At 36.7% G+C, this 12257-nt stretch overlaps 1 protein-coding gene across 1 annotated transcript; it reads left to right on the top strand.

The window, feature by feature from the left end:
* The first annotated feature begins 10124 nt into the window (after positions 1-10124).
* LOC149144782 (uncharacterized) lies at positions 10125-11878 on the top strand. Its single transcript, XM_089452267.1, has 3 exons — positions 10125-10289; positions 10836-11006; positions 11628-11878. Exons 1-3 carry the CDS (start codon positions 10211-10213, stop codon positions 11876-11878), a joined length of 501 nt encoding a protein of 166 aa, XP_089308393.1. The 5' UTR covers positions 10125-10210.
* Positions 11879-12257: the final 379 nt, after the last annotated feature.

Here is a 12257-nt window from a genome sequence, read left to right as displayed (position 1 = left end):
ATTCATGGTGTGAGTAAGTGTTAACCAATGCTCTCGTTTTGGGGCTCGAGATCAATGTCTGGTCCAATGTTAGCATTCTTGCTCCAAATTCCAGCATTGTGCATAGACTCTTCGGCAAGCCAACCAATTGTTCCAGATTGGAGGGTCCATTTAAATTTTTTTTTCGCATCAAGAGTACTCGAGAAGGTTGGTCAGAGAATTACATTGGTATTTAAGAGTCAAAGAAATCACATTTAAGTGTTGTTTTCAGAAGGTGGTTGTTCACCAACAGAAGACACAATATTAGAATGAGCAGATCGAGATCAAGACTAGTTATAGAGGAGTCGTCAATAAAATGATGCTTGGAATTTCAACTCAGTTTTGTTAAAGAATTTTAAACATGCCCAAACCAAAGTCAAAGGTGCATCAAAAGGTAAAGCACAATTTTTTTATAAGAATTAAATTTTAAATGAATGGATGAACGATGATATTATTATTTAAAAACATATTTGTCATGGGCATTGGGAACAACATAATATTACCATCAAATATTGGAAGGTAGCATATATGAAGGTTTTATTTTGATTACAAACTAGAACAATATTGAGAGTCTTCTTTAATTTGACATATTCCATTGTAATTGGGTGCAACCTCGGTGGTAGCCGACACCCTTTTCAAAGTTGATTGCAAGTTTTCTTTGATAGGAAGTTGGAGAAAATGGGTAAACTCATTGATTTGTTAGAGTCATTAAACACTCTAATGTTGTTTACTATCCATAACAATGTCCAACTCAGCAAGGACACACTCTCTGACATCTGAACATGTTTAAAAAATGCTCAAAGCAAAATTGAAGTTTTGGAGTTAGAATCACAATTGCAAAATGATAAATTGCGTGACCTAAAGATGGATTGTAAATTTGAACTTGCTCTTGTTAAAAACAACAATTTGTTTTAGCTTGATCATCAGTCAGAGAGTGATCAGAGTAATGAAGTGTTTTCAAAAGAAAATTTGGATGCAACGGAAAGTCATGTTCAGGCAAGGGTATGCAAGAGTCATTTGCATACAAATCTGAATCTTGTCGTTCCCAAAACCTTTATAAGACCATGGGAAGAAACTGTACACAACAAAAAGAGAACTGGTTTGGGATATAACAAGGATGTTTTGGATGTATCTTTTCATATTCGTGATTTTCCTAAACCTATACAATTTCGTAGTGTTGGATTTATGGATGGTGTCATTCCAGAACAAATTGATCGATGTCAATGTTGTGACAGAGTTGGACATGTGAAATATCAGTGTTTTGATCTTCACCCTAGTGAGTATTGTGGGAAGTGAAATCACCATTCAAACAAATGTTCCTAAAAGAAGACTATTGTAAGAGAGAAACTAAATTTTGGATGAATTTCTTCTAGGGATTGGTCTAAAGCTGCCAAAAATATTTATAGGTCATACCACAGGATATGTTTCAGAGTATTAACCATCCTTTCAGTGATGAAGAATACTTCATCTTCTCATCCTGTATCCGACAGGGAGGAAATGATAGAGTTGTGATGGTCTGCTACAGGTTCAAAGAATTTTCAAGTGAGCCCAAGTTAACGTTCCACAAGTGAGCCTGAGCCACAACCTATTCCAACTACAGCCATAGTTGTAGGCAAAGAGACTTCGGTTTTTTCTGAATGAGTTGTTTGTCAACAAGCACTTCTAGATCCAAAATTGTTCAAGGAACTACATTGATGGTTCCAGAGTTGACATTTTTGATTGATCTAAGAATTGTTATGAAGGTTCTAGACATGGGTATTGTTTGTGGTTTTCTATTAAAAACCACCATCTTTGATTTGTGGTTGTCCTTGAAAGCCATTTCCGAGAGACATTCAACTCTTGGCTGAGATGCATTTTTGCATTTTGAGCTCTCATTCTTGGACTTTGATACATCCCTTTGGATTAAGAGGAGAATGTTAGATAAATAATCCTCAAGATTATGTTTGTGTTATGGTGAGTGGCTATTAAATTCCAAGAAGACTCGAAAACTTAATCAACGATTTCTTAATGTATTTATATGTACACTATGTACATCATTCTTTGAGACAATCATTAATATACAATTCATTTGGTTAACTTCGCAAAAGTGACTACATCCCACAAACCCACAAATTGAAGATCTAATCTCTTGGAAAGTTCCTTGAATCTACATAAAACTTGGTATTGACATTGCCTTGAGCATTTAAAACACCATCAACCTCACCACTGCAGAAGGGATTGTGCTAACACAAGTCTCCATTGCATCAACCTACAAATGTGGGTTGACTGCTGATGCTGCTAACCTTGACTCCACCTTCTCAATTTTCCAATCCCGAAAAAGGAATTGTCTCAATAACATGATCATCAGTTTTAATCAACTTTCCTCGGCTCCCAAAAGAAACGATACAATTTCGGCACAACTTGCCCTTGGGTAACAATCAAATTTTTTGTCTAAACTTTAAAAGCAAACCATAGTGGTCACTTGGAAACATAGGATGAGACTACTAAGTTCTTGTTGTTTTTGGGTTTGGTCCAATATGGAAGAGATGTTGTAAGGTTATGTTATGTAAACATTTTTGCTTGTCAAATTACATAAAAAAAAAACAAAATAAAAATAATTATAATTAATAATTAAATAACACCTAAATCCATCCAGTTAATTCTGAATCTATCAAGCTCTGAGAGGATCAAATCTTTTGAGGTGCAAACCTATCCCCAAGTTTGGCACTAAAAAAAAGGTTTGCACCTTGAGAGATTTGATACCTCTTAGTGCTTGATAGGTCGGGAGTTAATATGGTCACTTGATAGATCGGGAGTTAAGATGGCTTTAGGCTGGTTTTTTGTTAGAGTGTTCGATAAACTTGACTCAGCCCAGTTACCAACGGTTTTGGTCTCCACGTTTATGAGAAACCATGGTTTTGCCCATAGTATTTATCTTTAATTTAAATTTTATAGGCGGAAATACTTATGTTAAATTTGTTCGTGTGACCAGTGAGATGCAACAATTATTGATCATAACATTTTTATCTCCCTTCTCTTCTCTAAGAGGACAATAATGGGGTTTTTCCCCATTAATACCCTCAACCTCAAATCTTGAAAATGGAAAAATATCCTATCCAAGTGCTTTTGCAAGAGAAGATTTCCAGATAGATTTATTATCATATTATCATATATGAACAAATATTATCGGCCTTGGGAGAGCAGGCAAAAGGATTGAAGAGCACGAGAGCTTTGCTTTCACAACTGAAGTGGATGCGATGCAAAAAATTCCATACAATGCACAATGCAATGAGAAGAGACAGATAGACGAGATTTTTGGGTTTTATTCGAGGTTTTGTTGGGCAGAGGCTGCTATGTGGAACACAACACTCGTCGTTTGGGTCGGGTAATCTACAACAACATTAACGAAATCTTGTTTTTATAGGTTAATATGTTCTGTGCAGTTTGTTGTTTTTATGGAGTATATGTCAACGAGACACAACCATGACTTGAAATAAAGGGTGGATCTCAGACTACATGTAACTACAATTTTGGGGAAAATTTTAAAATTCATTGTTTCAAGCACCAGAGAATCGAATCAGCTAGAAATGTATTCAAACATGATAAGAAATTTCAGAACCTGTGGAAACAAATGATCTAGGGCAAGTGAAAATTGCCTCATCTGCCAAAGTTGGGAAGTGGGTTTGGGTCAATGAAAACCAATATCGGGGCATTTTAAAACGAAGTCTAGCCCATCTAGAAGGGGAACAAACAAGGAAAAAATGGTTTTAAAGAGAAAGTACTCAGGCCCTTTGCAATAAACACTCAAAAAAAATCCCTCTACAAGTATGTGGTAACAACAAGTCCAAAGAAAAATTCATTGATGATTCTACCTTCTATAGTACCACATCCACACCTCTCACCTGGTCATCTGATCTTTATGTGAAAGAATTGTTAAATGCAAAACATAGGTTGGAGGTTTTAGAAGCTAAAGAGCAAGAAAGAGATCATAAAAATTCATATAATAACAATTAAGAACAAGGCTTTAGCAGAAAGCAATAAAGTTTTGAAAGAACATGTAGCATTACTATAGGAAGCTCTCCTCGTAGGGAAGACAAAATGGAAACACATCAAGGCAGATGTGCAAAACATAAAGAAATATGTAGTGGAAAGTACATAGGTGGTGAATGTGAAACCATCACAGGATAAAGGGAAAGCGGTTTCCCAAATAGACAACCATGAAGAGAAAAAAAGAGAAGAAAGGAAAGGAGATTCCACAAAAGTTTCCAAAACTTGGGCTCAAGTTATTAGCAATTTTGCTAATATGGAAGGAGAAATAAACATTCGGGTTGACAACATGCAAGATAGAGAAAGCAAGGAAATCCAAAATAAAGCAGTAAACATAATTATTAAAGGGGTGAAAGACTATGGGAAAAATGAATGTACTCCTGACCTTGCAAGGGACTTCTTGAAAGACAAGTTGTTATGGCAAGAAAAAATATGCCAAGCATGGAGGGTGGGTAAGGTTAACGGTGAGAGAACTAGGCCCATAAAAGTCATCATGCCTAGTTTGCGTGATAAATATATCATTCTAAGCAAGAAGCATCTCTTGAGGGGTTCTCGCTTTTTTCTAGAAGAAGATTTAACTATACAACAACAGGAGGAAAGGAGGGAGGAAATGTTAAAGGTTAGGGTAGCAAGAGACGAAGGCAAGAGAGCATGGATTTATAAAGGTAAAGTTTTGATGGTGCGATTTGGACCTCCTTCCAAAATAGAGCAACAAGATGGTAATAAACAAGAGGCAACAAACTATTCAACAAGAAATCAGGAAGCAAGGTTAATATGGGAAATCAAGGACAAAGACTCAAATGTGAGCCTTGCTTGTCAAAATAAATAGGAATCAAGTCATACCTAGGTTTCCTTAAGATTAGTTTGTTGGAACTGCAAAGGTTACCCATGGAGATGAGGACTCAGGTTAGAGCCTACTGTGGAAGATAAAGACATAATTTTCCTCATAGAAACACATGAGCATGAAGGGTGCAAGACACCTTTGTTTGAAGGATACTGGAATATGGAAGTGTGTAACAAAGCAGCAGGGAATGGAAAAGGACACGGGGGTATCATGGTATTAGTGAGGGAAAAAGAAGGTCGTCTCATTCAGTTAGAAAAATAAGACTCAAATAAATAATTCATTTGGTTTAAAATATCAGAAAATGGAAATCACATAAGAATTGCAACATGCTATTTTGCACTGAAAGTTTCAAAAATCTACAAAAGTAGAGGGCTCAACCATAAGGATCCATTTGCAGCCTTAAAAGCATATATTGCAACATATTCTCAGCTAGGTGAAGTCCTTATAGTGGGCGATTTCAATACTAGGACTGCAAGTGAGCAAGCTAGCATTCTTTGTTGTAAAGAAGATTGTGACACTATTTGGCTTACAGAAGAGAGTAATAATCACCAGGAAAGAATTTCAAAGGACGAGGGCTACCATTTCTTTGGTGAACAATTGCTTGCTGTATATGGGCCTTCGATTTAGTTATTTGTAATGGCTTGACTAGATGGGTAAAGTCTAATAATTTCACTTGAAATACTTACAATGGAGTAAGTGTAGTAGATTATGTAATTTTCTCGCATAGTTTGTGTGAGAAAATGGAGGAAGTTTTGATTGGAGATCAGCTTTGGGACTTAAAATCAGATCACAAGCCAATTTATTTAAGTTTCTCTTGGACTAGGAAAAAGCAATTAGAGTAAAAAACTCAGTGTGTTCAACAAAATCTCCCAAAGGGCAGAATTCTTTTGAGTCCAGAAAATTGTAATACCTTCAAAATGATGCTAGAGAGGCTCTTCAAGAAGGAGAAAATCCTAATTCACGACCTTCATAGTTACGAATTAAGACATTTAATTCAAAGCGCACTTGCAGAGTGCAAAAGAGAAAAAATTAAGAAGTCTGAATTAAATTGCTTTCCAGTTAATGCTTGGTTTGACGAGGAATGCAAAAAGGCAAGGAGAATACGCAAAGAGTCAAACAAGGGTAACATAAAGCTCAAAGCTTACAAGCAGATATTAAGAAAGAAAAAGGCCAACTTCATGGTTTCAAGGAGGGAAGAACTCATCTTCCTCGGGAAAAATAATCCCAAATTATTTTGGAAGGAGCTCCAACCGAGAAAGATGCAAACTGAAAATAGTATTACAACTTCTAAATGGTTTGACTATGCAAGACAAATCTATGAGCAGGATGCTAAGGTTGACCCTCCTCCCTTGGTCAAAACTGATACTGAACTCTTCACGATGCAAGAGGTAGAGATGGGTATCAAGAAGTTAGGTGTTGGAAAAGCAAAAGACTTAGTTGAATTCCAAGAAGAGTATCTAAAGTGGGGCTCAAATATTCTTACACATCACATTACAAAATTTTTCAACAGCATCATACAACAGGGGTTCCCCACAGATTAGACAACTAGTCTGGAAATACTTCTTTTCAAGAGTGGTGACGTCAATAATCCCTCCAATTATAGGACCATAATGATAAACCCTTCGTTTGCAAAGTTATTTGCAAGCATGCTAGAAAATAAAATCAGCAAGTGGGCAGAAGAAGGAGATAAGAGTGCTAAAGGGCAAGTGGGTTTTAGACCTAAACATTCCACAGTTGATGATTGTATAACTTTAAGGAACATCGTTGAAAAAGTTTGGGAGAAAAATGAAGAAGTATTTTGTTGCTTTGATGATTTCAGAAAAGTGGTTGACACAGTTCCTAAGGATAAGCTTTGGCAAAGAATGGAGAAACTTGGGGTTCCTGAACTTTTGAGAGCAGTTGCGCACAGGCTATGAAGAGGTGAAAGTCAAAATTAGAACTTCAACAAGCATTTCTGAAAGTTTTAGAAGTGATATCGGGGTCAAGCAAGGTTGTCCACTGTCTCCTACCCTTTTTGGTTTATATATCGACAAGCTTGAGGAGTGGTTAAATTCACAAGGGGGTGATGGTATCTATTTGGGCAAGTTTGTTATAAGGCTTCTTTTGTATGTAGATCACCTTATTCTGATTGCTATATCTGCTCGTGGTTTGCAAGAGCACTTACTATCACTTGAGATTTTTTGTAGAAGGGTGGGGATGCAAATCAATATTAGCAAAACGAAAGTAGTGGTTTTCTCTTAAAAAATAAAACATAACCATCATAAGTTATACTTTGAAGGCAACATTCTGGAAGAAGTTGTGGATTACAAATACCTCATAACTGACTTCAACAAAAATTTAAGCTGGGATGGTTGTAGAAAGAAAAGAAGCGTGCAGAACTGTTCTTAATTTCTCCAATCATGCTCCTATAAGCATTTGTTATATCTAGGTTCTCTGAAATTCCCTGAGCTCACAACGTTTTACCTGTCCACAACATCTAGTGCTTCACATCAGTTGACTTTATCTAGGTCCCAAGAACTAACACAATTCCATGTTCCTTCTACTACTTTGGTGAGCTTCTAATGATTTGTACCAACGCACTTGTACAATGATGGTAGCTGTGAAACAACTTCCCGTAATAAAATTCCTTTGGTTAGTCTAAACAGATTGCTTTTTTTCTCGGAAAATCATAGAAATTCTAGCAAGATTTTGATAAAATCTGGCAGAGATTTTTGTAAATTCAGGTTATAGTTATCAAACTTCAAGATTTTGGGTGCCCCAAAGGTTTTTGATAGTGTTGAATCTATTTCCACCATCAAAAACATGATTCAAACACGGCTACCGCAATATTTTTTGAAATTTTTTTGCTTGGATTCTGGCCACTTTTGACCGTCCAGGCAATTCCTCCGCCTTGGTATCCTTCTTCATTCATAAGGTGCAACCTCGTCATAAGATGTCACAAAATGAGGGATACGTACATTTTGTTGAGCATACAACCAACCATGAAGAGGAAATGTGGGTTGACCAACATTGACTAGGACCTTGGGTACTCTAAGAACTGAAGTTGCTCTCATGGGGGCAGTAAAAGGATAATGTGGATGTGGATTTATTGTTGCTCTAGTACAAGAGGAATTAGTACAACTATACCATGCATGCGTTAGTATGTGGGGACCTAAATAAGAGGTGCTAGTTACCACTTGAGATGTGGAATTAGATGGATTTGGTGGAGCATTAGAGTAATTACATGGGACAAGGGGATATTGTACATAACGAGGGTGGTAAGAGGTACTAACTCTACTATATGTGGTGTTATACACATTACATTCAAGGGGTAAGAATATTGATTACTTTGCAAAATAGACATGATAAAGCCATCATCTACATGGGATTCCCTTGGCTTGAGCGAGAATGAGGGACATTAGGAACGATGATAAACAAATACCTTGACTAGGCATAGATTAAGTCATGTTGATATGATTTTTAGATAACTTCCTCTTAAGAATCAAGGCCACATCTTTGGTGATGGAAGGAAGTAAGGACTTCAAGAATTAGTCCATAAAGAATCAATGCTTAATCTTAACGTTACACAAGACATGTCTCCTACATCATGCATGTGTGTGACTAATGGTATTGGTAGTCATAGTCTAATGAAAGTCGATATCTTAATCCCACATCATGGAAAGCTGGATGTTTGAAAAAGGTCAATAACACTTTGGCAATAGACTCAAAGGTGTTGTGAGAATTACTTAATTGATCAATGTATCACTTGGTGGACACACACGTGAGGGTGTGTTGAAACAATCACAATATAATTGAGTCATTAGTGAACTTTGTGATGAACACCAAAGGTGGAATTCCATGATATGATTGGAGGGTTTCTCTCTAGCATGACCGTCAAATGTAAAAATATCTAAGGGTAACCTAGTTGGCATTTTTAGCCAAGCAACATTATGCTGAATATGATCATTGATAAGTTTGGTCAAATCTAGGAGATTCAATTGCACCATATAATGTCAAATTGATTGGGTTCATGTTTAAGCTTTATAAGGGTTCGTATTACTTCCCATCATGGTGGGAACACAGGCCAGAGTCAAGGTAGATGAAGATAAACTAGTTAAACAAGGACTAATTCTAAGAGCAACTAAATTAGATGGTCTCAAATGGAGCCAACACCCGCACACACACACACGCACATATTGACCATGGTGAATTGGTAACGCATTGGAGTAACCTAGGCAAGGCCCACGATCAAAACTTATGGTTGCCATTATAACACCAAGAGCCTGCAAGCCAGATATACCAATATCTTATGACTTAACAAGAGTTAAGACATCCTGACCCCCCAGAGTGGGATCCTATCCTACGGTCCGCTTATTGTTCGAGTCTTATCACAATGGGTGAAACACGTCCATTGGAATTGAACCTCAGTGGATGAGCGAACAATTTTTTCTCCCAACCACTCAAGCAACTAACCCAAGACTTATAAGAAATTGAAGGATATGAGGGAGGTTTTTGATCCACTTATGTATGCACGAGCCATGCGACCATTTAATACAATCTCTTTAGGTGCAACCACATGTTCGACCACTCGCTCAAGGTGACCTTGGCTCCAAGTTAAGTCTTGACATTTAAAAAAATATTAATAACAAAAAAAATTCAATATGTACAATGTTTGTCATAAATAATTTTTTTCAATGTCCAAGTTAAGTGAAATATTTCAATATCAACTCTCTCTCTCTCTCTCTCTCTCTCTCGCTCTCTCTCTCTATATAGATCCATGCTATCTCCATATTTGTCATACTTCCACAAGGATCAAATATTTCTAGGTGCAAATATTTCATCGTGTTTTACATTCTAAGAAAAAATTTACATATATGATAGATCAGGAGTTAACATTGATCTATCCTTGTATTAAATAGATGACCATTTTCAAAAATATTTATTAAGAACTTTAGTACATCTAATGTATACTTTGTAAAAAAAAAATTACATATAAATACTTCATTATATATCTACCAACGTAGCTCCATCTTAACTCCGGATCTAACAAGCATCAAGAGGGATCAAATCTCATCAAATCTCTTAAGAGTGCAAAAATTCAAATCTCATCAAATCTCTTAAGAGTGCAAAAATTGAGAGATTTGATCCCTCTCAAGACTTGATTTGGAGTTAAGATCTATCTAGATTGGTTATATATATATAAAAAAAAATATAAGGGATCACAGAAAGTAAGGTTTTGCTTTGCAGACTGGCCACACGTAAGCCTGGAGATCACGAAGCAGTTAGAGGAAGAGAGGAGAATGGGATGAACGGGCATTGCTGGTGCTTGAGAGGCTGCAAGTGATGATGGCGTTCGCCTTCTCCTCCATTCCTTGTTTACCTTCCCTCTCTATTCCGGAACGTATGGTGGGGCTCAAGGCTGGTACGCTTTGCTCCTGCCATACTAACTAACTTGAAATGGATTTGACGAAATTGCAATTGTAATTGTCCTGACATTTCAAATATGTTTTTCCTTTCAATCCGGGAAATTCTTCCATGCTTGTTCAGGACAAAACCTTAATGAATGTTAGAACTTTCACTTCAAACAATGAGAATTATAGCTGATACCTGATAACTTGAAAATCGAATTCAAATTTACTTTCCCTGATACTTGCTTTAATACTCAACTGTAAATCCTCTCTACCCTGTTCCTAAGATACCCTGTATTCAGATCTGTTTTTATCATGCTTTTGTGGGATATCTCCCCTGGAGATCATGTGGCGCTATGCGCTTAATGCTTTGATTTTTTAGTCATCTATGCAGTTTTGATCCTATGATCCTATAACAGTATCTGATTTCTGAACATCTGCGCCTAAGACATTTTGTCCTCCTATATATCAGGACTTTTATATTTTCTTAATATAAATCATGAAGTTTTTTCTTTCTGAAAAAAAATACCTAAAAACAGTTGTCTCAATTGATTTATCAGTTGCGTTTGCAAGACAAAGCATACATATTCATAAGATACGAAAACCACCAATGTTCAGAGCTGTTCTGGGCTCTAATCCAAGCAAGAATACAGCTGAAAGCAGTGGGACAGATGTTGATTTAGCACCTCCTGGATGCAGTCGCTTCAAAGTGGAGTTGAGCAAACCTCTAGGTTATAATCTTCATTCTAAATATTTAAGTTCAATTCAGCTTCTACTTTTTTTTCTATGCTATTTATAATATAATGGTGAGGGTAAATATCATTGAACATGGTACATTGACAAGTGTCAGTGACCTGCAAGCATCATGTAATATAACATCCATGTCATACCTGGAGTATGGATATACAAGGTCTGGGCATTATCATGTATGATAACCATGTATTTACAGCCCATGTTGCAGGCAGTGGCTTAAATCCCGCACACTTTTTGATGGCATTTGATAAGAGTACTTAAAACCCCATTTTCGGCCAGATATGCTGGAATCTGGCGAAATATTCCAGGCAAATTTGCAATCAATCTATTCAATTTTTTAGAATTTTAAGGTTCTGAACCGTTTCAAAGAGGGTCAAAGCCCCAAGGGCAGAGTTCCTCCATAAATGGTACTCTGACTATGGTGGAACCTACGTTTTCCGTTGGATTTTTGACGGGATTTGAATTGGCAAGCTGGCCGGAAATGGGGGTGGCCTTTTTGACCTGTTCGACCATATCTATATTCCCTTAAGTAAAAATGCATTTATCTATATAAATTTAAAGTAGAAAATAATGCCATTGTTTTTCTAATGGGACTGCAGGCGTTGTATTAGAAGAAGACAAGTCTGGAAATATATTTGTTGCAGAGCTAGTGAAGGACGGGAATGCTGATAAAAGTGGACTTGTGGATATGGGGGACCAGTTGATAGCAACAAGTGCAGTTGTGTATGCAAATATTGAAGACTGTCAAGGTGTTAGAGTAAGGAAGGGCATGGAAATAGTTCGACTAAATGTGCGAGGTGAGAGATTTGAGACGGTGAGTTTTTTAATCTTGTGCCTTCGCATTTGGTAATTGGCACTGCTTTTTTGAAGGTAAATTCCATTAATACAAGAAAGTAAGTGTTTAAGCACAATGGAAGATACGAATTAACTATTCACCTGTCTAGTCATTGCTTGCTGCTAGATTTTAATGGAATGCGCACACATGAGAAGACGATAAATTCTCAAAATTTGTCCAAATGCTTGGACTGCACACATAATATACAAAGATTTGTCCAAAAACTGAAAAGCTTAGGATGAGTATCATCCTTTAGCTAAAAGTATGCTAAACCAAAAAGGGAGTCCACTTCCATGTTAGTCAAACATTCTTAAACTTGACCTTACTGTTAAATATGGAAAAGTGGGGTTGCCATCTAAAATGGGCTGAATGTTAGCCCATGAGGTCTAGACCA

The sequence above is a fragment of the Pinus tabuliformis genome, chromosome X (genome assembly GCF_031772625.1).
Source record: "Pinus tabuliformis cultivar Carrire ecotype Pingquan chromosome X, CPIR1, whole genome shotgun sequence".
Lineage (NCBI taxonomy): Eukaryota > Viridiplantae > Streptophyta > Pinopsida > Pinales > Pinaceae > Pinus > Pinus tabuliformis.
The sequence above is the reverse complement of the archived record's forward strand: the minus strand, read 5'-3'. Positions and strand labels throughout refer to the sequence as shown.

What these genes read in the sequence shown, in the direction of transcription:
- LOC149144782 (XM_089452267.1), top strand. Translation starts at nt 10,211, where the DNA reads ATGATGGCGTTCGCCTTCTCCTCCATTCCTTGTTTACCTTCCCTCTCT. An exon ending in TATGGTGGGGCTCAAGGCTG is followed by an intron (nt 10,290 to 10,835) that starts GTACGCTTTGCT and finishes TTGATTTATCAG; the next exon opens with TTGCGTTTGCAAGACAAAGC. An exon ending in GGAGTTGAGCAAACCTCTAG is followed by an intron (nt 11,007 to 11,627) that starts GTTATAATCTTC and finishes ATGGGACTGCAG; the next exon opens with GCGTTGTATTAGAAGAAGAC.